The sequence below is a fragment of the Dermacentor variabilis genome, chromosome 3, assembly GCF_050947875.1.
Source record: "Dermacentor variabilis isolate Ectoservices chromosome 3, ASM5094787v1, whole genome shotgun sequence".
Lineage (NCBI taxonomy): Eukaryota > Metazoa > Arthropoda > Arachnida > Ixodida > Ixodidae > Dermacentor > Dermacentor variabilis.
Window position 1 is genome coordinate 38,562,508 of NC_134570.1, and position 27,951 is coordinate 38,590,458.

General features: G+C 47.6%; 1 protein-coding gene across 5 annotated transcripts in view; it reads right to left on the bottom strand.

Moving 5' to 3' along the window:
• Camta (Calmodulin-binding transcription activator) overlaps positions 1–27,951 on the bottom strand; it is a 528,965-nt gene that overhangs the window by 393,189 nt on the left and 107,825 nt on the right. For all 5 annotated transcript variants that reach the window (XM_075684812.1, XM_075684811.1, XM_075684810.1 and 2 more), the window contains exon 2: positions 10,379–10,705. In XM_075684812.1, the coding sequence (XP_075540927.1) occupies positions 10,379–10,705 (327 nt within the window). The remainder of the gene's footprint in view (positions 1–10,378; positions 10,706–27,951) is intronic.

A 27,951-nucleotide genomic window follows, 5' to 3' on the forward strand; every position in this document is an offset into this window, starting at 1 on the left:
ACAGTGATACCAATCAACTCGCTGTTCATCCTGTGTGTGCATTTAGACGAAGCTCCAGACGTTTCACGACGCATGCGGATTTCTGGCAGGGAACTATGCCATTAATTATCCATTCAGTTCAATCAATCAATCGATCAATTATTTATTAATTATTAATTAACCATCAATCAGTCAATCAATCAATCAAGATAACTTATTTTCCCAAGAACGACACTCAAGTCTGAGTGCTGGCAACGGAAGAAGGTGCTGGCACACGCGTACAGTAGAAAGAAGGAAAATAAAGAAAATGTAAGTAAAAAATAAAGCAGGAAGATATAATTATAGTGATGATGACTTCCTACCAGCGGTTACTTGATTACGATAAATTAGCCAACGGCGGTCAGATTTCATCAAAAGGATCCTTGAACAGTGTAAGAGGGTGAGTGTACAACGAATTAACATCGCGTCACATGCATGCTTAAGAGCACAGCACAAGTTTCCCTTAATTTTCCTTCCAATGCCTTCAGAAACGCCACCAGCTGTGCGTAGTAACGAAGGGAGACTACACAATCGAGAGAAAATAGTTTATCGCCGAGTTAAATTAACGATTTGCAACGTCCTGAATCGATACTGGCAGAAAGGGATTAATAAGGCCGCGTGAACGCTACTCTCAGCCACAAGTGACACGAAGATGTTGCATCGCAGAGCGAGCGGCCTTGCGGTAGCACCAGCTCCAGATAAGGGCTGAAAGCGCGCTGTTCTAAAGAAGCGGGGATCAACGTTAGAAGCTTTCAGAGCTTAAAGCGTGCATTCTTGAGAGAGGTATCGAAACTGTCTCAGTACAGTCGTGGGTAAGGCGGGGCATCGAATAAAAACATTTAACCCGATGGAACCTTTTAGTGGAGTAATTAATCAATTATTCGAATTTGTAAGTTTATGTACGCAAGGTAAAAACAAAACTGATAATTTGTTGCACATAAACATTGAGCACTAGCGACACCTCCTCTACAGTGTACATGTATCAAGCATATCAAACTCACTCAGGCAAAGAAATAAATTCAGATGGCTTGAAATGCAGCGCGCGTGGGTGTGTTTTGCGCCAAGTCCTGAGAGACATCCGCGCAGGCGCCGTGTCTTAGTCGTTGAATGAGTGCAATGTCGCTGTGTTAAGTGATATTGTTGTTGTTCGCATTGCATGTTGCTATGAGAGTTTCTTTGCAATGCCGTTGTGGTGATCTGAACGCTATGCGAAGTGTTCTTCTGGTCTTCTAAAGATTTACGTGCGAAAGTATACAAAACTACACAGGTGTAACAGTACTACCTGTCCAATATACAAGTAGTAGCCAGTGCCGTATTTATGCAGCAAAATCTCCCTCCGTCACGTCAATATAGAAAAATTTGAAGCGGGGATGTCGGTGCCGACGCTTGCATGGATTTGCTTATACGACCTCAACAATTATCGCCATAAAAAGAAATAATCGCGATTAAAGCATCAATCTATTTACTTGCAGGGTTAATCGGTCAATCGGCCGTCCTTAGTGAGATGGGTGGACCGACAATAGTGCGGCAGTTTCTGGTGTCAAGAGTGTGCCATCTTATCTGCATGTGTCGCCGCTACGACGACCAGCAGCTTCAACTACGCACAACGTTATATCACCTGCACTCGAGAAGAGAGAGGGAGAGAAAGCAAGGACAGGAAAGGCAGGCAGGTCAACCAGAAGAGCACCCGGTTTGCTACCCTACACTGTGGGCGGGGGAAAGGGGAATAGAAAGAGGAAGAAGGGAGAGAGTAAGCACTAAGTGCCTGTGGGAGGGTTACTATAAACGGTGTCTTAAGCTGGTGCACTCTAAGTATTGCACTAGTGCACGAATAACTTCTCGGTGACGAGAGTTACCTGGATCGCGAGTACATGCTTGCGAGTACAGAAAGCGACGCGTGAATCGGTGCAGTTGCCGAAGCCGACAGACCTTATTCGCCTCCTGTAGACTTGACGTTCCGTTAGGGAGTTAGGTACAAGTATAGTGCTGTCTCCCCATTTTTCTCTCTCTCTTTCCATCCATTAGCCCCCTTGCCTCTGCGTAGGATAGCAAACCAGACGTAAATGTGGTTCGCCTCAATGCATTTCTTCCGCTATCTTTACTTCTCTCTCTGACAAAGTAACTTTATTTGTGCTGATAGCTATCTCTTTCTATCCCCCTTGCGCCCCATTTCTCTTCTTGTCCTCGTACTCCATTCCTTCATGGAATGTATAGCCAATCAGAATTAGCTCTGGTTAACCTCCATGTCTTTCTATACATTCTCCTTTTCTCTCTCTTCGACAAACAGAAAACTAAAATTTCGAGCGGAAATAATCGGTAGCCCGTTTAACCGAAGACTCAAAAACGAAAGTCGCACGCTTTCCAATCTAAGCAACCGTGTACCTAGAGCCTGGATGCTCGTTTGTTCTATACCGATCCCGAATTGCGTCGACCGCCGCGAAGTCTCTGCACTCCATCCATTCCCTGCCCGTATTTGTACAATAACGTGCTTCCATTAAACAAAGAAGGCGCAACAGGCACGTTTGACAAGCCGTGCGGCTATATACTGTTTCTGTGACGATGCCTGCAGTCCGACGAGAGTCGACAGACGGGTGCACCCCCATCCCTCCTCAAGACTGATACATAAATTTATAACAGAAAGAAAGAAAGAGAGAGAGAGAGAGAGAGAGAGAGAGAGAGAGAGAGAGAGAGAGAAGGAAGGAAGGAAGGAACAGTACCCCAACAAACGCCAACGAAACTGGAGATGTGGCGAAATGCTTCAGAGCTTCGTTATGTTGGCAGCAAGCGTCCGCCGTTTCGTCCCGCTCAGTATGGCACCTGTACATCGTCCTCTCGAGAATCTAATAAGGACCCTGATACTCGCAGACGAACTGAAAACAACGAATGAAAAAAAAAGAAAGCAGGAGTGAGGCAACCAACAGGATAAATACAAGCGCACAGCGTAAATCTACGAGGCGACGCAAGAACAAGAGTGTGCAAAAAAGATTTTAAAAATCGAACCGAGATAACAAAAAGCCTCGTTCGCTACTTTCTGTAGCGCAATTTTGGGCGACGCGCATCAAACTCAGCTATTTGCTCATCCCCCAAAATGGTATTACTCCCGATTCTCGCTTCCCGTGCCCGCCGAATCGAAACAGATGTCTCCACGAACGAAAGGGGGAGAGAGGAGGGGAGGGGCCCGCGAAGCAATCTCGGCGCCGATTCTATAGTATAGAGAGGGCGAGGCTTTTGCCCTCCAAAAACACAGCAATTCGTGTGGAAACGAGGATACGCAACAGTCTAACAGATCAATACGCTTTACAAACCCTATGGAGAGTCATACCAGTGGCGCGCACAGCGGAATGGAAAATCGGGGACGTTGTACGACAATATGTCGACACCGAGAGGGAACGAGAAGACAGAGTCTCGGGTCTCCCGCGCAGACGGTCGGCTCACTGATGCCACCAGGCGGCAAGTTCATAAACGCCCGGCTCATAAAAGGCGCCGCTCTGTATGAAAATTGTAGGCGGTAAAGAAAGAAAGAAAGAAAGAGGCCAAAGCGATGCAGATTACACGTTTGGTCTTATCTCGTCACGCAGTGAACTGATCACCGAAAACCGGAAACAGACGAAGGAAAAGAGAATATATTTAGTGCTGTTTAAAATTTCCCTCGAGGCAGCGCTCACTATATATGAAATCGACAAACGGTGAAATCGAGAAGAAAACTGCAGAACGAGCTCATTTCCGCACGCTCAGCCATCGCAACAGCGGTTGTTCTTCTTCATTTTCCCTACCTTTGAAGAGTGAACGACACACGTGGGAATATATGAGCAAAACATCAAAGGAAGCTCGGAAGTATAGAACCACGCTCTCGGGCGGCACGCAGAGCCTCACTGCTTTGAAGTTCTGGCCCAGCCACAGGCAGTTTCGGTTGCTCCGACGGGGCACACACACACAGCGGGGCTTTCAAGGGAAGCGATTTAAGAGTAGCGAGTTCAAAATTTACGGCAGTTTAATGGAGGGCACTTTGGAGAACGAAGAAAAGAATAAAAATTTAAAAAAAGAAGCACGCCGGATCTGTTCTGCCCCTGCACGCTTATTTCGGGTCAGCGACCTACCGGTCTAGCCCGACTACTTGCTTTGCTCTTTCATGTATTCCACCGACGTGTTTCTTTTCTTTTTTATTTATTGTCTAGAGAGCTTATAAAAGCGAAAACAACAAAAATCTACTTCGGCTCGTTAACAATTCCATTATTTCCTCGCCACATTGCCTCAAAAAAAAAAAAAAAGAAAGCGCCCTCAAGGAATGTCAGGCACGGCTTCTTGAAAGTCGGTTCCCGTTACATCGCGATTTAAAAGCTTCCTCGAAAAACAGAAAGTAGGAGTGAGTTCGTGAAGATAAGGTAGATACAGTGGACTGATGTCTCTCTGTTCAACTGCGCCGATAGGGAGAGGAGGCAGGAAAAAGAGGTAGCGACGTCTGAAACGCACCGGTTCGCCCTTTCGAGTAATTCAATGCGCGGGCTCCCTCAAGTTGCGCCGAAAAATAGGTCGAAGAAGCGAGCATTCATCACCGGAAAGCGCCCACACAAAAAGGAAACGTCTTACTCTTTGAGAGAATTGGAAGACCGCTCCCACTGCGGGTGATTCCCGTGTGGGCATTCCCAATTCGCTTACCGGTTGGGAACGCCCCCGGGTTGAGGGGGAATGACCCTTTGTTCCGGCGTTGGGGACCCTTAGAGGCCGTCGAAATGCCGCATTTCTATATACAAAAGTAACCTTTTGTCGCTTCTCTCTTTACTTTCCGTGAGTTCGCATCACAACGCTAATTAATCTCAGCGCTGTCATATAATCATTTTTGATTAAAGATCAATTTACACAAAATCCATGTTAGATGTCACAGCTACATTTGAAGGCAGCTAATTTCTAAAAGAAAGAAATAAACGAAGGAAGAAAGAAATGCTCAAGCGTCGAAGTGTTTTCCAATAGTTTTCGTACAGAGAGAGAAAGAGACTGTGGTTACAGAGACTTTGTTCATTTGGCTACGCTGCATGTGGATAGAGGAATGGGGAGAGTGAGAAAGAATAAGAAGAGACAGTGAAAAAGGGAATGCAGTATATACAAAAGACGGCAATGTCTTCTACAATGATCCTCGAGCCTTGCCAGCTACAACAGTAATTCTTACTGTTATAACTGCATATCTTACTGATATGCAGTTATGATTAACTAATTATATAATTATTATAATTAGTTAATTTTATACGGTCCAACAATGCACACTGACCAAGAGACAGAGTGCATTTGTCATCCTATAGCCGCAGCAAGAGGACAGAATAACTTTCCAGTTTTTTAATATTCTTAGAACTGACCCGAAACCAAGCAAGTAGCCTTCATGCGTGTCGACGCAATGGGATTCGATTTGAGCAGCACTGAACAACAAAAGGCAGAAGCAGTAGGAAACGTACCGACAAGCAAAAACAGCCTGCTTCAGTTTCTTTATTTAAACCGTCCCTCTGCAACAACAGAAGCGCATACATATGCAGCAGCTACGAGGCGAAACGTCGATTGTTTTTCTTTGTACGGACGTACACAGAGGAAAAAAAGAATGGTCTGAAGAAGTGGCGTCAAGTGTATATGCCCCGTAAGTCGTTTTAAGAATAGAGGGATGAGGCATTATTTTAGTTGCCCAGGAAATTCAGCGAAAAAAAAATTAAAGGCGGGTATGTAAGAAAGAATTATAGTCGGCGCTGGCTCCTGGCGTCTAAGCTAAATACTTGAGGCGCTTTCATATATCATAACTCGCCAAAAAGTCGAAGGCCAGATATAGGTGTACGCCATGATGCCACAGAGTGTTTAATGCAACAGTGCAACGGTTCTGATGACTATAGTCGAAGTTGATTTGTCTTTAGCAATGTATAAGTACATATATTCCAGAAACAACCTTGTTTAAGTTTCAACACGCTCTTGAGTATGAACAGGCTGCAGCTTGGCGGTGCGCGCTGATGAGCTTACTTGCGTAAAAATAAAAAAAAGTACCACGGAGAGGAGGGGAAACAAAAAGCAGGCTGAGAGATTTCTCAACAACAACAACAACAACAAAAAAAACTCTGCTTAAGACCACCAGCGAGTATCTGCGTGGCTTGGTGCAGTCAGGTGCAAAAGCACTGGAAACCGTTCTTTTCTCGAGCTTCGCGGAAGCCGAGGAGGCTCAACAGATCCGCCTAAACAAAGCGCAGGATCGGTGCGAATGATACGCACGAAAATACTTCGCTGACTCCTTTTTCGCAGCGCCGACGCCGCCGGCTGCATAGAGAAAAAAGGCTCCGTCGCTGGTACGCGATCGCCAAGTAAACACCGTCTCCCGTTTCCGCGTGAAACAACGTCAATGTGTAGGCGGAGCCGCTGGGATGCTTGCTCGCCGCGGGAGACAAGAAACGGGGCGCTGAGGCGCCAGGCCTCCTCTCTGCAGAAAAGCCTCCGGCATGGGGGGGAGGATTGCTCGATGGCGACGGGTTCTTGTTACTCCTCTCGGCGAGGAAGCGATGCCGGGAAAGCGGCAGGTGCGGAAACAACGACGACGACAACGACGAAAAGGAATATCGATGGCGCGGCGGTGTGAGGAACGCGCCAAAATATGCGCGCCACTTTCTCACCATCAGCGCGTGCGACGACGTGAGCGAGTAAGCTTACGCTACTCCACCATACTACCGAGTGCTCCCGGAAACTGCGGGAAACGTGAGGCGTGGACAAGGCGTGAACAAAGGGCCGACAAAAGTACTGTTCACACTTCCTCGAGGCACTATGCCCAAGCAAGTTCTATCTATCTATCTATCTATCTATCTATCTATCTATCTATCTATCTATCTATCTATCTATCTATCTATCTATCTATCTATCTATCTATCTATAAGTCTGTCTGTCTGTCTGTCCGTCCGTCCGTCCGTCCGTCTGTGTGTCTAAAAATTGTCGCGCGACTGGCCGCTCGAGGCACTTTGCGTGTATTCGTGGACTTCTCTCACGCTTGGAAAAACACTTTTATGTAGCATGCATTGAGCTAGAGAAAGCTGTATCGGAATATTTTCATGTCATTTTAATAAATTTTCGTATATTTTTAAAGTTTGGCTCAAGTTAGTGGGACACCCGGTGCGACCGTCTTCAGCCCAACCTGAGCGGAGTGTGATAAAAGGAAATCGAAGAAACGTGTAAGGCCGCATGATTGTTTTTTTTTTTTTACTTCGTAAGTGTCGCGAGTCACCCACGTGCTTTGTGTATAGCGAAGAGGGGGGAGAGGGCACCCCCCCGCGCGTCCGAGAGTCCTTTTGTGTTTTATGAGGCTCAGAGGGCCCGCGTGGTGTCGGGCGACGAGTCACGGCGCACGCCAGGGGCGCGCCGTGCGGATGCGCCGAACGGATTCGAAGAACGCGGTCTTGTGCGCACTGAGTTGGCATTCCGGCGACGGTCATAATACACTCTGAAAAAAGTTTGCACCCTTTGGGGTGTATATCTGCCACACAACAATAATCGTCATCTGCCCTGAAGCGTTTCCTTTTTTTAACGCTGCGAGACCGGTACTTTCTAGTAACGAACGACATTCGCGTTATCAGCATGGCATATATCATTCCCGACAGAAAAGTAGCGGGCGCGGCGTTTTCAAGAAAGAAAACGCATCAAGGCAGATGACGATTATCGTTGTGTGGCAGAGATACACTCCAAAGGGTGCTAACTTTTTTTAGAGTGTACACTCTAAGAAAAGTTTACACCCTTTGAGTCGTATCTTGCCACACAACGCTAAACGTCATCTGTCTTGTCCGCATTTCCTTTCTTTAACGCTGCGAGCCCGGTACTTGCCAGTAACGAACGGCATGCTCGTTATTAGCGTGACATAGCAATGCCGACAGGATAGTAGCGGGCGCGGCGTTTTCAAGAAAGTAAACGCAAGCGAGGCAGATGACGATTATTGTTGTGTGTCAGATATATACCCCAAATGGTGTAAACTTTCTTTAGAGAGCTATAGTGTTAGGATACCCCGCCCCTCCGCCAACATGTTACGCGAACGAAGGATTAACAACTGCAGACTATATACAAAGTATATTTACAAAGGATAATGCAGCGCTGGCCCGTTCAGCCGACAGCTCGAGAGCCAGAGAGCGTTCGTCGTCTTCGTCGGGGCGCCCGCGTGCGACGTTCACAAGCACCAGGCAGTACGCACGTATCAATAGTTCCATAAGTGACCTAGCAATATTGACCACGTGCTGCATGAACGCAGCGGGAGTCTACTACCCTACGCATTCAGGAGGCAACCGTCGGGCTTCGTTGTTGAGTGGTGAGAAAAGCCTGCGCGGTATCGAATGACGACTTACAGTGTGCGCCGCAGAGATGCAGTACGCATACGAGGGGCGCAATCGGAGAACATCGTCATGCATACAATTGGTTCGGATGCCATGAACGGTCATAATTCTCCCACGCGGAGAAACCCTTAGTGGGGCTGCGGTACGCGGTGTTGAAACCCCGGCTTCCGAGAAATTTGAGGAGTACAGACACCACCGAGGTTTGAGATGGCCTGTCAATAAATTATGCGGGCCTGGTGTGTTTTGCTAAGGCCATTACAGACTACATGGAAATAGGAGAGGGGAACGGAGTTTTAGAAAAAAGGAAAACAGTTTTGCTTTCCAATATGCTTACTTTTAAGAATAAGCCCATCCCTTTGTGTTGTGGCTTAAGAAACTTTAAATTTTAACTCTCATTGGCAACTGTATCCGTGGGACGGGCCAGCGGCTCTACTGCCCATTTTCTTAGTATGTTTGAGCTATAATAACTGGGACGATATGCTCTCGCTCAGACTGGGCTGAAACCAGGATTGCTAATAGATCAGTGAGGCTCCGTGCCATGTACGCTAAAACGAGCCTAGGCTCTAACAGTCACTGAGACAGTCGAAGAGTGAGACTTTGTTTCTCAATTGTTCAAGTTGTAATGCAGTTGTTTTATCTGCCATGTATATAGATAAGTTTACCTATAAATATTTCTTGTCCACCTTCCATCCTGTCATGTCCATCGCTTCCTGTCTACATTCGATCAACAACTGCCGATCATCCTCCAAGAAATTTCCCATTCCAACGGAGAAGCAAGAACGACAAGCGACGAACGAAACGTTAATAAACGGTTAAAGAAAAGAGTCTTCTTTCTTTTCTTTTTACCTTTCTTGAAACTTCAAATATGACTATTCACCTCGCGTGGTACATTTCTTTCTCTGAAAGTCAGGAATTCCTAGTCCAAGCGAAATCGATAAACGTTGTAACGAGCGTATGTATACACACTCGGAAAACATCACGGCAGTCGTCGAGCTAAGACCAACAAAACACATTTAGGGCGGATAGCGCGCGGGGCGAGGCTCAGTTAGGTCAACCACGACTATACTACTACCAAATAGCCGATAGCAGTAACGCCGACGTTAACGGCGTAGCGTGCGGAAGCGCACTAACCCACCGGCACGACGGGCAACGTCCGCTGTAGCGCGCAGTTTGCTTTAGCGACCGCTTTGCCGAGCCGAGGTATTCAGGCAGGCGCATTGGGTGAAATGGTTATGCCCATAACGCGCCACCACAATGGATCGTCTCAACTTCGCTAAGAGCCGACAACAGTGGTATGCGTCGGTACACGGGGGACTTGTGCACACCGCACCACGGAGAACGGAAATAAACAGGGAGAGAGCATTACGTCATACAGTTAGCCTTCGCAGACCGACTCTCCTTAAAGCCTTCCCTTTCGTTTTGCTTCCTCAAAAAGTCGGCCCAACAGGTAACCCTGCGCGCGGCAGTTTCGACACAGCGCGCTTGGTTTCTGGTAGAACTTAATCGACGTGAACTTGCTCGTGATTTTCGCCGATCGCTCTGAGCCCATTGTCTCCCGATATGTTTGTACAACTTCGGTCGTTAATTGCAACGTATGCACTTATCGGCTTCGTTGCAACCTGCGAGAGGCGGAAGGAGCCCGTTGCTGTCGCATGCGTTGTCTTTTCGGAAGAGCCTGCACTGACCGCGGCTAACACTGCAGTGGAAAGTGCTAAAACTTACCGTGATTAATCATGTGTTCGGCCGACTCTTTCTGGCATCAATTTTATCACAATCTGGCTAGGGAACAGGACGCTTTCATGCGCGGCCTCCTTTGGCACCCGGAACGCGATAAAAGCGTCTCGTGTTACGTCTAGTGTGGCGGCGAGAGCTGCATCTTTCGAAGAGAAAGCGACAAAAGTAAAGTTTGACTGATCCGTCCGGCTGTTGGTAACGCTTCAAGCCTCATCTTCCTGTAAATAACCTCTGTCTAGCCAGGGCGCCTTTAGGAGTTGTCGTAGACAGAAAAGGAGGCTAAGCGGGGTGCCGCTGACCTTTGTTGTTGCCCACGGCGTTGGCGTGGTGTCCGCCCGCTGTCCTGGCAACCACCGTGGCCGCGGAGGAGACCGGCTCGGCCTTGACGATCGCGGCGGCCGCCGCCGACGAGAGCCCCGCTGCGCCGGTGCCAGCCAGGGCAGCCGGTGCGGGGCAGAAGAAGGCCCTGGTCGCCGCCACGGTGCCCGACGCCCTGACCAGCACGGGCTTGCTGGCGCCGCCCACGGTCGTCGTCGCAGCTGAGGGCACCACCGTAACGCCGCCGCCACCGTTGCCGCAGGCCGACGCGGTCGCCGACGCTACAGTCGCCGCTGTCAGGGTCCGGCCTGCACCCAGAGAGAGAGAGAGAGAGAAATGGGTAAGTTGACCTTACAACTGACGGCCTGGCTTCTCCATTATTAAATTGTCATTAATTAAATATGAGACACTCAAACAAACACACAGATGGACCGACCGACCGACCGACTGACCGACCGACCGACCGACCGACCGACCGACCGACCGACCGACCGACCGACCGACCGACCGACCGACCGACCGACGGACGGACGGACGGACGGATGGACAGTAAATAGATATACGACTGCAGCGACCAGGAACCGAACCCACAAGCTCGCGCTGAGCAGCAGAACATCCTAGTCACAAAGTTAACGCAGTGGAAACTTGCCAAGGTTGACGACTGGGAGTGTTTGTATAGCGTATTAGAGGTTGGATTGCGCAACATTTTGCCTCGTCAAAATGTTGCGAAATCCGACCTCTAATAACGCAGTGGGCAATGGCTTCTCGAGAGCCATTGCCTCGAGGTGGTCTGCTGCAAGAGATAGTACCGTTCTCAGGCTATACATAAACGAATCAAATTAGATAAATTTGTAAGAGGCCAGTATAGGATGACGATGCAAGATAAGATTAAGAAATTATGCTTCTAGTATATATCCACTCACTTTAGATGCAACAGACCAAGGATAGTAGGTTGGCTCTGGGGGAACACTTTGGCGCTTTGGAATTGAAGTTCGTGGAGAAATGATATACTTAAAAACGGCAATTCTGAATTTATGGACGAGCGCATTGTTCTTCCCTGGTACCAGCAAGGGAATCTTCTTGCGAAATTTTTAAACGGTACGCCAGTATATTTTGCAGCACATCTTGAGAAAGGATATTTCGAAAGTTCCGCTAATTTCAGTATGCCTGCTGTGTGGACATGACCTTATTAGTGAAAGGCTAGAATTGTACATATATTTGCAACATTAACGTACCAGTAGAAAAGGGTTAGTTTGTAAAATATGGTTATTAGGTAGTTTAAACACCGCGATATACCGTATAAGTAGCGTTTCCCTTCTCTTCGGCTATCCCAGCTGAGCAAGTAGGCACGAGGTTTCTGCCACGGCCAACCCTCATAATACACATAAATATAGCGGCGGACAATACACATCGCGCATTCTGATCATACAACCCATGAGTTCATAATACAAGATGAAGGTTTCAAACAGAAAGGTCGATGTGATCGCGAAACGCCGACCATGTGATGAGAACATTATGGTTCGCGCAGTCAACTTCTGAGAGGCAGCGAAATTACGACCACTCAAGCAGACCCGGACTGTGCTGCCCAGCCCCTCGATCACGAAGGTAAAACGTCGGGGCCAAGCCACCAGAAATTTCCACAGCCCGCCTCTCGGGTGATCGAAGAGGCATATCGATTAGCACCTTCTAAAACTGCTCAGTGACCCCGCTGCCTCTGAACCCGGCAAAGCGGAAGTCATCAAAGCGCGTTCGATTCAATCACTAGCTTCCATCAACAGGAACGCGCCGATTACAGCAACGATATCAATAACGGAATACACGATTACCTTGTTCGAGATAAGCTCTTCGCCCCTAATGTATTAGGCCCTGTGGCAGGTATGCTATAAATTGTTAGATAACAACGTGGTGCTAAGCAAGTGCTTGTCAACCAGCTTTTCGACATGTTGTTGAATATTGCCGTCGGGAACTCTTCTACGAGTAACGCCGTGTACCACATGAAATAAAGACTGCGCGTTAACTTTTGGTCAGATTTTGCAGTTGCCGGTACCATTGGGGAGTCTCTCAAAATAAAACTTCGACAGGCGGTTCCGTTCAAAGTGGCTCCCCGTGCTCCTTGCACTTCCCAAATCAAACAACGAAACATGTGCGCTTTGGCCGACTCCGCTTCGTAATTTTTTTTGAATGACACCAACAGTGAGGACACAGGAGCTTTCTTTGGGTTGCATAATTTTCCACTTCGACAACTACGCTTCTTTAACGAAGCCACGAACATCGGCACATGCTCTGGAGTGCGCGTTGCTCTAATTTTGACTAAACTCAAGTAGAAATCTGTTTCCCCCCGCAGTGGGATGCTTTTTATCCATCGCCATGTCAACAGCGTATGTATAACTTGTTACGAGCAATCCTTCTTTCCGTATGAAGTTCTTTCTTACACAAGAGCACGTACTCGATTTCAGACCCACCTGCTACAGAAGTTTGTCTAGCAGTTTGATTTCTCACTTTCTATACACCGCCTGTGAAATTAATAATCTTATTCATTACTGTGCAATACTTACGATGCTGTACGTTTATTTTAGGCATTGTGTTGGTATAGTTGAAAGCACCGCGAAGAGGCCGACTTTCTTACAGAGCAAAGCTGACAGAGCACGGTTACTTATAGTTATAAGCAGGTTAGTGAATGTTCCTGAACTTGACAACTACTGTTTCTCGGGTATTGCAAGTATTTGAAACTTTCGAATAACGATTCCAATAGTGCTCTATTCGATTAGGTCTTCGAATGAATCGAATAGTCACTGTCGGTAAGTACGAGTATTTTTCGAATACTTTTCGAATATTTCAAAACGCCATCTGCGTTCAATTAAACATAAAATTAGGGCAAAAGTACGGTAAATTTTCAACCCTGCGGGCATAGTAATGACACCAAACATCACAACTTGCCTAGTGAAGCAGGCTACGTCACTTAAGTAGCGATACCTTACAGGCTACACAGCGATCATTTGCGCTTTCCGAAGAGTTGTGTACATGCGAAGAAAATAGCTCTTCGCTCGTAATGCTACATTTGCGCTTTTAATGAACAACGCTTTTTAACGTACTATGTAATGACAGAAATACTAGGATAGGAAGATCGTTTCCTATTGTTTGTGATAACGGCTGTTCATTATTCGAAAACTATTCAGTTCGATTCGACGCTTCTGGTACTGTTCGATTCGTATTCGAGTCGGCCTGAAAAATTCCTATTCGCAAATCCCTAATTGTTTCAAGAGCCTAAAGAAAAGATAAGAAAATAACCATGCGTTTGATGCGAGGAATCAAAAACAAACAAACCCTGCACAACAAGTACATGTCCATTTTAACATTTGCGAAGTCACGACCTTGCCTCACAGCCAGGCCGTTATAACTATGGCCGATAGTCGTGCCACCAAACCTGCACAACTTCTTTTTTCTTCTTCTTTTTTTGGTCCTAGAATACGTCGAAACCAAGGACAAAGCAGATATTCTGCGAATTCCAGATTTCTTTATTTTTTTATGTACCTTTAGCAACTATTGCAAAATACTCTTTTCAGACACGCTTCTTGAGGTGGCACTTCAAACTTTTTGACCTAAACGCGCGCAGTTTTCAAACACTGTCTGAGCTATTCTATCTGCTTTACTTACATTCAAGACACCATCGATTAGGCTCCACTTTCATTCATCACGGTATATGTCGCGACAAAAAAAAAAAAAAAAGAGAACGCGCAACAAAAAAAGAAGCGCCAAAAACAGGCACATTTTTGGCCGTAAGGAGTGGGTTATAAACAAGAACAACCGTGTAAGATCATCACATGCGGCGACCACCGCCCCGTCCCCCTCTCATCGCGCGTAGTAGGGTGTCACAAAAGGCGTGCGAGCGTTTCTCGTTCACCGACACGCCGCCGCAACAGCAAGACACGCGGCCGCCGCGTATAGGCGCACTGCGCCGTCGCAACTTCTGTACCGTCGGGCGTTCCGGGTCAAAGGACTAAGCGAAAATTAACGAGCGACGTGGCGCGAGAGCCATCCGTCGTTCCAGCAGCGCGTGGGTCGGGTCGTGGTACGGGACCCGATTTCGCGGAGAGGCCCTGGCGCGCGTCTGGTCCTCCGCATTGTCTCTTCTTCCTGCCACGCTTGGCTGCTCCATATGTGCGGAACAGCCCTCCAGTCCCCTCCCTCCCTCCCTCCCTCCCTCCCCCCGCCTTCCCTTCTTGAAGGGAGGGAGGGAGGAGCGAGGGGAAGAGTGCATTGCTGCCTCTCCGCAGGCCCTGTGTTTGTGCCACCGCAACGCTACTACTCACGACAACCCTGACTCCCTATCAACACAAATAAAGAAGCGCAAAGAAGTGCACAGAAATGACTTGCTCGCTGGGCGGATGGCTGGCTTTCACTTTGCCACAGAATGCAGAGAAAACGACGAGATACCAGCGCGGTTTCGCACACGCACAACAGAAATCGAGACAAACTCGAAATCGGAAAGAAAATGAAGGCGAAACGCCAAGAGGCGAAGCGAGAGAAGGCCGAACAAGAACGAAAAACGACGAAATGCTGCAACCAAACCGTTCGCGAGAGAATGAGGACCGAGAAACAAGATACGAGCACAGTATATTATCGCACAAATACAAATGAAAGTAAAATAAACAAGGGAAGAAAAAGAAAGATAAACAAGCGCCCTCGCTATTAAGACTGGACGGTTGGCGTTCACTTTACAAAACAAATGTGGACACAAAACGACCACATAGTTTGTGCGGCAGACATCGACTACTTCAAAATTGTATTCTCTATCGTAAGCAAAAATAAGATAAAAAAAGGAAAACCCACAAAGAAAACGGCAAAGACGAATCAAAAGCGCAATATATGCCACTGAATGGGGGGGGGGGAGGGGGGGCAAAGGGAAAACTTTACGGGGCAAACGAAAAGGGGCACGAGATACAAAGTGCGCTTCTCTTTAACAACGGAACACACACACACATACGCACAAATATCCGAACCGCCGCAAACGCTGCCACCAAAAAAATAAAAGAAAACACGGAGCAACAATCCTCGAGCAATAAACGACAGCTCCGTCTCGAAGAGATAGCCAGGAAGTAGTAACAAGAGGACCATAAGCGCCCCAACATTAAAGATAAAAAATTCGGTTGTTCCCATCGACTTTTCCGCTTCGAGCAGCCGACCGTGCACAAGTCCGGCTACATGGGGGGCTACAACGGTCGCGCTCGCGGGTAAATACGAATCGAAACTCGCGGGTCCATCGGGAACGCCCGCAGCGACCTCATGTGGACGGTGGTGTATATACGAGCGAAGTGAGATTGGAGACGAGCTAGCAGAAGGCGCATTCGGTGGTCGAATTCTCATCACTGCGCAGCTGAAGCGCGGTGGCTCCTTTTTTTTTTCTTCTTCTTCTTTCATTCGATACCGGGTTTGAGTTAGGCGATATACGAATTTAAAAGGCACGCGCGAACAAATCGACAGCGATTCGGAGAATCTCGTAACGCCGTTCCCACAGAATACTTACTGTCGCTGCCGTGTATGTCCCTTTATCGCTCCCTTGCCCATTATAGTATGTGGTTACTATCGGGCGAACTCGGAATGACACAACGTGACATTCGAGCCGTTTTGCAACGAACTTCGAAACGTGACAATGTGACACTGACGATATTTCTTTTCAGTGGACTAGCATTATTGAAATCCGCAGGAAAGCGTGGTACGCATGTGGCTGTGCGTTCCTGCACTTCTGCTTGTGAAACTTGCTCCTCACTCAATACTAATTTCGGCGCAGCTCCTACTGCTAACCACACGATGCACTATTTAGGTGTCCAGATATCACGACAGTGTGCGTTTGCCCTAGGACACAGTGAACATATAAAAAAAAAGAAAAGAAAGAGAGAGTCAGGCATCTACAACGCCAAAGCAAAGCAATACATGATAGAACTATAAGAGCAAATCATTGTCACTTTGACTCCACGTATGAACACTACACAAAAAGAAAAAGAAGCCGGACTGCAGTTGTCGCCTGGAAAGGATACCATGCCCACTCGCTTGAAGCGCAAAGAATAAAGAAAGGGAAGAGAATAGGAAAACACAACACGTCACATCACGCTCCCGGTACAAGCGCTACGAAGGACTTGCAATACGAAGGAGTGAAGCTTGGAACATCAGCTCTGAGAGCATCGAATCGACTTGAATCTTCCTGGATGAAATTTCGATCCTGTACACCCCCTTCGCATCAGTGAGTGAGTGCACTGACATTAGCATGTGTTAACATGTGGATCTCGAACCGCATCGGCACTTGATGCGCTCTCTCCAGCACTTTTCGAGCTTTATTTGTTTACTTAAAGCCTTCAGGGCCCGTCGTCATCATCATTGTCATCATCATCAGCCCGCTTTAAGTACACTTCAGGATAGGAGACTCTGCCAGTGAGCATCCAATCACCTCGGTCTTGCACTCGCGGATTCCATCCTATGCCGATGAATTTCCTAATTGAATGACGACGCCTCATACACTACCCATGTCGACTGCGTTTCCTTAACCTTGTCACCTATTATGTTACCCTAGTAAAGCACTCGTTTTCAGTTATAAGCATTACAGAACATGTAAAACTTTCTTAATTTTAATCTCAAATGGACCATCAGCTATACCAGTATGTGAACCCCTCGTTTCTTTAAGCGCTAAAATCTTGTCACTTTTCTTTCTATTGCTCACTGCGCGGTCCTCAGCTTCCTCCAAGCTTGTTTGGTATGCTGCTCGCTTGACTCCGTCAGAAGTAACGGCAAAAATACGTTCACTCGGGGCTCGTAGGTCGTTGCAAATGGAAGTGGAGGTAGAAAAAAACCCGAAAGACACGAGATACATTTGGGGCAAAGTGTTTTTCAGTTAAGGCAATATCGTCAACTTGCGGTTCGCTGACGATATTGCCTTGCTTAGTAACTCAGGGGACCAACTGCAATGCATGCTCACTGACCTGCAGAGGCAAAGCAGAAGAGTGGGACGAGAGGGTGGAGGCATAGGCGAAGATGATAACTGTTCCCCTTTCGCTATCGGCTGACAAAATCAAGGAATAACTGCGCAGTGCGGCGTACACGGAACGCATTATCATGTTAAGAAGATCACGGGAAGTAATTTTTTCGGCACGTTATTGTACGGCTCAGTACAATAGTAACTCAGGGGACCAATTGCAATGCATGCTCACTGACCTGGAGAGGCAAAGCAGAAGGGTGGGTCTGAAAATTAATCTGCAGAAAACTAAAGTAATGTTTAACAGTCTCGGAAGAGAACAGCAATTTACAATAGGTAGCGAGGCACTGGAAGGGGTAAGGGACTACATCTACTTAGGGCAGGTAGTGACGGCGGATCCGGATCATGAGACGGAAATAATCAGAAGAATAAGAATGGGCTGGGGTGCGCTTAGCAGGCATTCTCAGATCATGAACAGCAGGTTGCCATTATCCCTCAAGAGAAACGTGTATTATAGCTGTGTCATACCAGTACTCACCTACGGGGCAGAAACCTGGAGGCTTATGAAAAGGGTTCTACTTAAATTGAGGAAGACGCAACGAGCTATGGAAAGAAGAATGATGGGTGTAACGTTAAGGGATAAGAAAAGAGCAGATTGGGTGAGGGAACAAACGCGAGTTAATGACACCTTAGTTGAAATCAAGAAAAAGAAATGGGGGGGGGGGGGCATGGGCAGAACATGTAACGAGGAGGGAAGATAACCGATGGTCATTAAGGGTTACGGACTGTATTCCAAGGGAAGGGAAGCGTAGCAGGGGGCGGCAGAAAGTTAGGTGGGCGGATGAGATTAAGAAGTTTGCAGGGACGACATGGCCATAATTAGTACATGACCGGGGTTGTTGGAGAAGCATGGGAGAGGCCTTTGCCCTGCAGTGGGCGTAACCATGATGATGATGATGATGATGATGATGATGATGATGATGATGTTTTCCAGTTTGCTTCGGCGCGTGACGTTCTTTTCCGATTCTATGTTATCGTTCTCCTTATTTCCTGCCACCTGATATTGCCACGCTGTTACGACGGTGAAGAACCAAGCACTGTGTAAATATGCGAGGTAGAATTTCACTTTTGTTTTTTTTTATTCCGCGAGCTTGTGCCCCGAAAGACGAGCAACGCTTAAGTGGTAACAACAGCGGCGAGCACAGTCGCTGGGCGCCGCTGACAGGTCAAGTTACGTCATTCATTTATTTATACACACACCTTACATTCCGTAGTGATCGGAGTGCTCGCGTGCATTCGAGAATGTACATTCCTATTCGCGTCGCGCGCGAGGTCTGATAAGACGATACTCATTCGCTATGGAGTCAGTGACATCATTCAAGAAATTTCGCATACAAAGAAATTTTGGGGTTTTACGCACCAAAACCACGATTTGATCATGCGGGACGCCGCAGCGGAGGACTCCGGAATAATTTGGAGCACCAGGGGTCCTTTAACCTGCACCTAAGTACACGGTTGTTCTCACATTTCGCCCCCATCGAGCAGTAGCGGCAGTGGTCCGGATTCGATCTCGCGACCTCGTGCTCAGCAGCCCAATAAAGTTTCGGATACACGTAGACACGTCTCGCGCCAAGCGACATCTTGTTAACAATAATGATACAGTAAAAAAGTGGGACACTAGCAAAAAAAAAAAAACTAAAACAATGTACGCTTGGCAATATGAGATACCAGGAACACCGTCTTGAAGCCTTAAGGCACCGTATTAGGCGATTTATAAACGTTTTATAATCTCTCTTTCACTGTGCCTATGCCACTCTGCTTTCACTCTGCCTATGTCAAAAGAACTAGCCGTCAACATTACAAGGTAACTGAATGTGATTCCTTCAGTGCCATTTCACTTACGGAAAGAGAGCAGGCTAGAACTTAGTGCGGTACATCGCAACTGCTCGTCCTCCCACCGCAGAAGAGTAGTGACGATACGTTTAGACATCGACGAACAACTAAGTTTCCTTTAAGACCAACGAGAAAAAAGAAAAAAAAAAGACGACCAGGAATAAGCAGCTGTCAGAAGCCACTTTCCTTTCAAAGTGCAGCAAGAGAGAAGAACAAAGTCGAAAACTGCCAATGCTCGTAGTCACTGTCGCGTACTGTTGCCATGGGCAGAAATACGCGACCGTGGCAACGAGCGCGCGACAAATATCTATCGGTGCTGACACAGCAGACACGACGCGCGAGAAGTGAAAAGTTTTGCACGGGTGGAGTATACTTGTTCGGAGGGGGCTCCACATAGTCACGACGCTTGCTTGAAAAATAAAAAAATAAAAAAAAATAAAAAAATAAAGAAACTGGCGTCGCTCGTCTTTCAGACGGAACACAAACCAAGGTCGAAAAACGCAGTTACGCGGAGAGACCAAGGACGTTTATATATATATATATATAACAAACGCACACGTGTCTTAGCGCTTCGTGACGCAGGGGCGCAAATGGTTGTCTTTTCAACCATCGATCCTGCAAAGTGCGTCTCAGTCTGATGAGCAAGGCAAGACTCGAAGACTCGAAGAAGAAGAAGAACGGAAATAAAGAAATGAAAAAGAGCAGCTTTTCGACTACGGAGTTCGTGGAGCGTTAAGACACCGCGCGGTCGTCGAAGAACCGCTATCCTTTGTTCCCCTGTGTTCGATGAAGAAAAGATGTTCCCAAAAGACTCTCACAACAAAATGCCAAGAGAAGCGCAAACACAAAGGAGGGCGAACAGTGGCGACCGGGGCGCGTTCGGGCGTCGAGCCAGGATCATCGATCTTAAGAGCGCGCTAAATCTAAATTCGATCGCGCGCGCGCACACACAGAAACACAGGCACCTAAAGGAAGAAAAGAGAAAGAAAGAAAGAAAGAAAGAAAGAAAGAAAGAAAGAAAGAAAGAAAGAAAGAAAGAAAGAAAGAAAGGAAGAGGCTGACGGCGTCGTTTTGTGCTGTTCCTGGCTACGTAAACCAACACGCACCCCGAAATATGCGATTTACAAGAACGAGCAATGAGACAAAAAAAAATTAAGCAGACTGTCTGCCTTTCTTTCTTTCTCTTTTTTTAACGAGGCGGAGGGTGTGTGTTGTGGGCGAAATGAGAAGTGCCGAATAAATAATTCAGCGCCAGAGATCCAAAGGAAGCGAACGGGGCGCGAAACAAAGCACGAGGGTCGCTTCGTATTAAGAAGGAATAAAAGATGGCGTTGGTGTTAGCTTGTGATTTCTCACTGTTTGCAAGGCACGCGGATGAGGTAGCGCGGATAAACCCAGTTTCGACCGCCAAACTGCCGAAGCAGGAAAAAAAATAAACAGTATAGATTAGTGATCAGCGTTCCTCTCATACCGACCATGAAAGGGAGGTTCGAAAAAAAGAAAAATAAACAAAACAAAGAAAGACACAGAACTGTGCAGAAGCCATCGGAGGATGGTTGCACAGGGCAAGAGGATTGCTTTCCGGTATACGCCTGCCGAGACATTTATCCGGAGTCCAGCACCACGGTGTGCCTCGTAATCACGTCGTGCCCTTGGCACATAAAACCCAAGAATTTATCTACTTAATTTTTTTTATTATTGTATACGCTGCGAAGGGCACATATTCGTTAGTTCCCTTGGTTCTTGCAACGTGGGTGCTGCATCTGTGGAGTGTTTTTCAGGACCCAGCCCGTGTTAGAAACCACATTAATAAACGCTTCCGAGGAACGCATACTGCGGGGCGCTGTTTGCAGGATCAGTCCCCTCAAATGGTCACCTCTGATCACACTGTCTCCTGGATCGGCCCAGCTTCACCAACACAGAATCCAAGATCGGCACATTACACTGAGATCGGTACGGGTATGCAGTTTTGACCGCCGGGAGTTTCCTTAACGTGCAACCAGTGCCCGGTAAACGAGCGGCTTTACATGTCGTACTCATACGAATGCGACCGCCCCGGCTATCGTCGCGCGCGAACACTCGTAGACGCCGGGCCGCGAAGGGTTGCCCGTCCGCGTTATGCATCTGCGACCTTGCAAGAGTAACCGCTGATAGCCATGAACACAACCTTCGCGCGTTAGTGAGAAGAATGTCGCAACATATTAGAGAGTTTTAGATTAGGGGACGCAAGCCGCTTGCGTCCCGTCATCTAAAACTCTCTATTGTGCGCCGTGGCAGCATCATCGGCAGGACACTCCAGCAACGTGTACGACGCTCGGTGCAGCGATGCCGAGATCATCGCGCATAAGGGCACTGCCACGGTATAGACATTTGTCCGACAACCTGCCACCGTTGCTTCAAGACCCACGCAAATTAATAAGGCGGTCTTAATTCTCAGGTTGTCTACAAACGAGAGACTGGATAGAAAGTTCGCACGTATCACGTTAGCGGTACGGTTTTGAAACTATAGAAAAATCTAGGAGGCCGAGTAAGAGAGGGTATCAAGAGTTCTTTACTAAACAGCGCGTCGTCCACATGCTGTTTGCAGGATACCCGACAGAAATCGCTTGAAGAAAGTGAAAGGAGAATATGCAAAAAAATATATCGAGAGAGAGAGAGACAGAAAAAAAGAAAGAAAAGAAACAAATACCACATCGCCTGTATGTATTGCACTCCAGGGGTTTATACAGCGAATACACATGTTTAATTAGAGCAGCTGGCTAAACATGGAGTCTCGGATGGACTCACGCTGCATTATAATAAGAAATGTAAAGCGTTCAGATGTGCCTGTCGCTTCGATTTGCAAGGTCAGGGACCCAGTACGCGTTTTCTTGTGTTAACATTCACTTGACAGAACGCTTCCTTATCTGCTATCGTGTTCTTTCTTTTGCCTATGCTCGGAATTCATAAGGTGTATTGATGCGATAGTGCAAAAACTGCGCCTGATTACTTCAGTATGACGAGCTACCAGGTGGCCCAACGGCAAGTTCTACTATGCATTGATTTGACTACAACACGTGGCGTATGTCGCTACATGTATGCGCAGTCTGGCCGAGACAGCTGTAGTGTTGTAGCTTGCCCCAATATGAACTGGTTTACTGGATACCGAATAACTGAACATACGTATACGAAAGCGGTAGCGTAGGTAGCGCCATCTTGTGACACCTTTTTTGAACCACAACGCGCTAGAAACTTTTTTTCCGTCAGTAGTATTTGTGTGTGTGTGTGTGTGTGTGTGTGTGTGTGTGTGTGTGTGTGTGTGTGTGTGTGTGTGTGTGTGTGTGTGTCTGTGTGTGTGTGTGTGTGTGTGTGTGTGTGTGTGTGTGTGAGTGAGTGAGTGAGTGAGTGAGTGAGTGAGTGAGTGAGTGAGTGAGTGAGTGAGTGAGCGAGCGAGCGAGCGAGTGGGGGAGAGAAGTAATTTAGCAGAGTACTATGTTGCATAGCTAATCCGGCGCAATGTGGCGCAAAGGAAAAAATCCGAGGAGACAAATGAAGAAGGCACAAAGTGCGCCTGAGAGCTTGCAACTGAGAGAAAGAGAAAGGCACTGCAACGGGAAACTGAAACTGCTCGCGTGGCAGCCCGTTTATCACGCTACACCAAGTGAATGTGATGATAAATGAGAGAGAGAGAGATAGAGTAGAATTCAGGAAGGCAGGGATGTTAACCAGTCAATAGTCTGGTTGGCTACCCTACACTGGGGGATGGGAGAAGGGGAAGAGAAAGAAGGGGAAGAGAAAGAAGGGAGAGAGAAGGTGTAGATACGTGTACGGACAGCACTTCAGTTAAAGTCGCTCGAGCAAGCCGGAGGTTCTGAGACAACACAAAAGTGCCTTCACTACCTTCTGAGCCGATGATCGGTCGGGACGGTGCTCTAATATGGTAAATGATGATAAATGAAATGCTAGTGCTGTACATGTGGGTGGTGCATGTAGGTACGGGTGTTTGTGCACGTGCACGTGCCTGTGTGTGTGTGTGTGTGTGTGTGTGTGTGTGTGTGTGTGTGTGTGAGAGAGAGAGAGAGAGAGAGAGAGAGAGAAAGAGAGAGAGAGAGAGAGAGAGAGAGAGAGAGAGAGAGAGAGAGAGAGAGAGAGAGAGAGAGAGAGAGAGAGAGAGAGAGAGAGAGAGAGAGAGAGAGAGAGAGAGAGAGAGAGTAGGCAAGCGCATGCTGGAGGTTCCGCGCGCTTCCGGCTTCGGTGCACTCCTCTCCAATTCTTGCAAAAATCACTCAAGGCATTTTGTTACTTTCCGTCGAGTTTTTGTTGCACCTATCAGACTTTCTGTTGAGATGAAATTGAATGTCACGTATCATTTTTGTAAAGCAGATTGCCCACTTTCAGTCTTGGTAACTGGATCTGGTGGACGCTGAGGTGTGTCAGTAATGTGGCTTCCACTATAATTTCGGCTCACGTATGAGAGAGCCAATCTCTTGTGAAATGCACGCCTGTGAAGGAAGGGTGGGAGAGCCCTCAAAGGCCAACTGGGCAAAAGAAACCAATGTACCAACTAGGCAGAAACCTTCATTTATACCAACCTCCTTGCCCACTAGGCACAAGAAAAAAAGTATCCGCCTAAACTAAAAAAAAAAAGAATACACAAAGATCTGCCCCCGTAGCAAGAGGTAGTCACTGTCACACATCCGAGCCGGTCACTTTCTCCCGGTTGCTTCAACAATTTCCTTGTGAAATGATGACACCAAGAAAGCTTCTTTCACTCTCGCCTAAACTTCTATTTCGTTTATTTTCCTTCTCCAGCCGTTCACCACACCCTTTGGACCAGCTCATGAGCTCGGTTTTCCCTTATGACATTCATACGCTTCGCTTTCTGGCCTTCACCAAAAGCGCGGTTTCCTTTTACTACGACAAGCCCGTACGAAAGGGAAAGAATAAAAGAAAGTAAAAGAGAGAGAGACAGAACGGAAACAGGAACGAAACGGGTGGCAATCTTTCCATTCACGTCTTTCCGTACGCGCCACCCATTTCTCCCCGAGTTCACGGGAAGCGCAGCCGTGCCGCAATGGGCAGCGGTCTCCTCTCTTTCTTTTTTTTTTTTTTTGAGGCCTTCCCCTTCTTTCTTCTCGTTCTCATTATTTTTGTTTCTAGTTTCCTATTTGTTTTTTCCGCCCGCGCATCCTTGACCGGAGCGCTGGCGATGACAGGTCCATCGGAGCACGGAGCGAAACGTGGTTGCGTTGACAACGCGAATATCCACGGACTGTGTCCGTGGATGGCCAACAAGGATGACAATTGTCATCCTTGTTGCATGAAGACATGCGACAAATGTGCATAAGGACACGACGTGCGCAAATTGGAAAAAAGAAGAAAGATGGAAAGAAGAAACGCGGAAACAAAGATGCACGAGCGCAGACATACAGTGAGGAGAACACGGAGACACACACGCGACGTTGGATACCCGCGGATGAGCACGGTTTGCTCGAATGCATAGGTTACGCAAAGACGAACTCAACAAATCTCGAGGGCGCTGAAAAGATTCGGCCAATGTCCCTTCACTTTGAAATGGATGTCGAGTCTTTGGCCTGGCACATCAGAATGCGCAAGCGGCTGCGGAACATTTTTTGTTTTTCTAACTAGATGCGGTAGGTTTGCCCTCGAAACTGTATATTAATCCTTTCTACTCAGCATGAACGTTTACTGTTGTCGTGGGGAGCGAGAGAGAAAAGGTATGGAAATGCAGGTAGGTCAATCAGACGCACGCCCTACCATCTGCAGGGGAGAACTAACTTCATACGAACGGGCTGGTTGGTGATATATGATTTTGGTGAAGCTGCGCAGTTAAAAAAAAAAGAAGAGGTTCACACAAACATGAGCGACGAGGGACATGCAAAAGGGCGCTGACTGTGCATGACTGCGTTCAGCGCCTGCGCATGTCCTTATCATTCATGTCTGTATGAACGCCTTTTCTTTTTTCAACTGCACTGCTTCACCAAAACGCATGGACACATAAAAACAGGAAGCAAGGAAGGAAACGCCAAGAGTGCATCCTCAGCTGCGTTCGGAGCTGCACAGTCGCTCACTGAGGTTTGTCGACTTCAGGAAGTGTAATAGCACACGCGCCGCTTTCTGGCATTGTGATGCTTGCGGCCGTGGCCTAAGCGCTTTTGTCACCGTAAACGACGTTGAATACGGTGACCCAGCTTGGTGCGGAGTGAAAAGCACCGGTCGTCACAGCAGGGGCAAAAGATGTTCGATAGACTCATCAGGCCCGAAATTGTCGCCCGAATGTGTGTCGCTCATACCAACGAGGAAGAAATGTTGATGTTACGCGAATAATTTACTTAATACCTGCCTTCTACGAAAGCAGCTAGGAGACCGAGAACCACGCCGTAGACCTCGTGCTAAGCAGCAGAACACTAACAGCCACAAAGCCATAGCGTCTCGAGTATTCCTGGAAGAATGGAGGCCGCACTCCGCTGTCCACAACCTCCGCTTCCAAGCACTTGAGTTCTATTTTTATTATTTTTTCCAGGACAACGGAACGCAAAGCGGCCTTTCCAAAACCCAATAGTACTCTGTACTTTCCCTGCAGTAGAGCTTTACTGCGATCGGTTCACTGCGATCGGTCCACGGCCTTCCGTGGTTCCGTAGGGAAAGGAAGAACATCCCGACTTCGCCCATTGCTGCAGTAAACTCGCGCGTAAAATTGGGCCGGCTGCTTCGGCGCGATGCTGAGAATAAGCCATAACTTGCCACGACACGGATCGTAAAAGCGAAATGGAGCCCATGCAGGTGACACTGTAAAGGCTAGCGGTACCAAGCGAGTTGCGAGAACGGAAGTACTCTTTCGTAACTTCAAAATGGATTTAAAGAAAGGTTACGCTCGTGTGAAGATAAAATTACATATAAAGGTTCTAGTACTTCCCTAACCTCATTATCTCCACACTTCGGTAACAATTCTAGCGTCATTACCGTACCCAGCAATCGTCTTGGTTTGCGAGAACACTGGGAAAAGAATCAAGCGAGGAATCGGAGTGCCTGCCCCTTAATGCTGACTTGTCCACTCTTTCAACCGGTCCATCGTCAGCAAGTCTGCGTTCGTTATAGTGCCGTACAGCAAGCTATAAACGCTAAGCACACGAAAACACGTATTATAAAAAACTTATTAAATTCCTGCACAACACAGGATTTATAAAATAGACATGCAAATCGTGATGCCACATGACGAGCCTTCACGTAAATTTCAAGAGAAAGAAAAGGACGGCCATTATGGGGGGTAACGTGCGCTGAAACATTGCGTGCCAACTTTGCGAGCCCGTAACACTCAGACAAACAAACAAACAAACAAACAAACAAGCGTCACACTGTGCCGCACTCTCCGAACTGCCTCGAGGACGAACAGAAGTGTATACGCCCCATCAATGTTACCGACAAGGAGTACCCGGAACGCCTGACGCGCGTCTAGAAAAGATGCATCTCGAAAGGGCTTCCGGCAGATGTGCAAAGAGCGAGAACGCGACAGGCTTTTTCTTCCCTCACGACATCGTCGACGCTGCTCGTGGCGACGAGGAGGAAGCGACGCGCACGGAAACAGCGGCGGCCACGCACCATACGTACTACGCCACACACGAGCGCAGAAGCGCACGTTTTCAGCGGAGACGCGTTGCGTTGAACGCACAATGCCTCTTCCACAAGACGGCGACGACGAAACCCGCCCGCTATGTTACGCCTGCACAAAAGAACGCGGTGCAACATCCACGTAGATACAGCGCACGCGTCCTCTCCAGATGCACAAGTCCCTAGACGACAGCGAAAGGAAGGCGAGGGAGTGACAGCGGGAGAAAGAGAGAGAGAGAGAGATGAGCGTAAAGGAAGCGAGAAAGGAAGATCGAAAAATCGAGAGAAAGGAAATGAGAGGGAAGGAGAGAAATATCTCAGGGCAGAGGAATGAGAGTGGTGCGCAAAAAGGCTCTCAAGAAACATGCTAGAAAGAAAGAAAGAAAGAAAGAAAGAAAGAAAGAAAGAAAGAAAGAAAGAAAGAAAGAAAGAAAGAAAGAAAGAAAGAAAGAAAGAATAGTAAGCTGGAGCAGAAAGGTAACCGAAAGGGGTTTCGGCGAGAGCATCTGCTGCCGAGCAGAGGCCGACAACAAAGAGCACCTCTGTGCTCGTAAATAAACTCGCGCCAAGCACAACAGTCGCCCGCGAAAGCAGGAAGAGGCCGATGCGCTGCGCCGGCGTTTTCTCTATATTTTTTTTTTCTTTTATCAGTGGAAGAAGAGACGACTTCGCCTGTTGGCTTCCTATAGGCCGCGCCGCTTTTGCGCTTCTGCGCGGGACCCGCATGCAGCTTCAGGGGTCTCTCATTGTCTTTGGCTCTTTCGTATAAACGCGAACCATCGGGCATGCAAGTTACGAGCGAGCCTTCTGAATGCACGGGACCCTATAGCGGTAACATCTAGCCACTTCCCACGTCGGAAAGGAATTCAATGCGCGGCGGAATTACGACGGCTGCTCCCAAAGCGCCAAGCAGACGTGAGGTGCAGCACGTGAGGGTTGCCCCGTGTTATCGTTTGGTTACAAGAGGTACATGCTCTGGGAACGCATACCAGCAGTACGAACAAGACAAAAAAAAAAGAAAGCCGTACTAGGGAGATACTGCGACGACTGGCTTTCGTCGAACACTTTTAGCTTTACGTGCAGCACAGG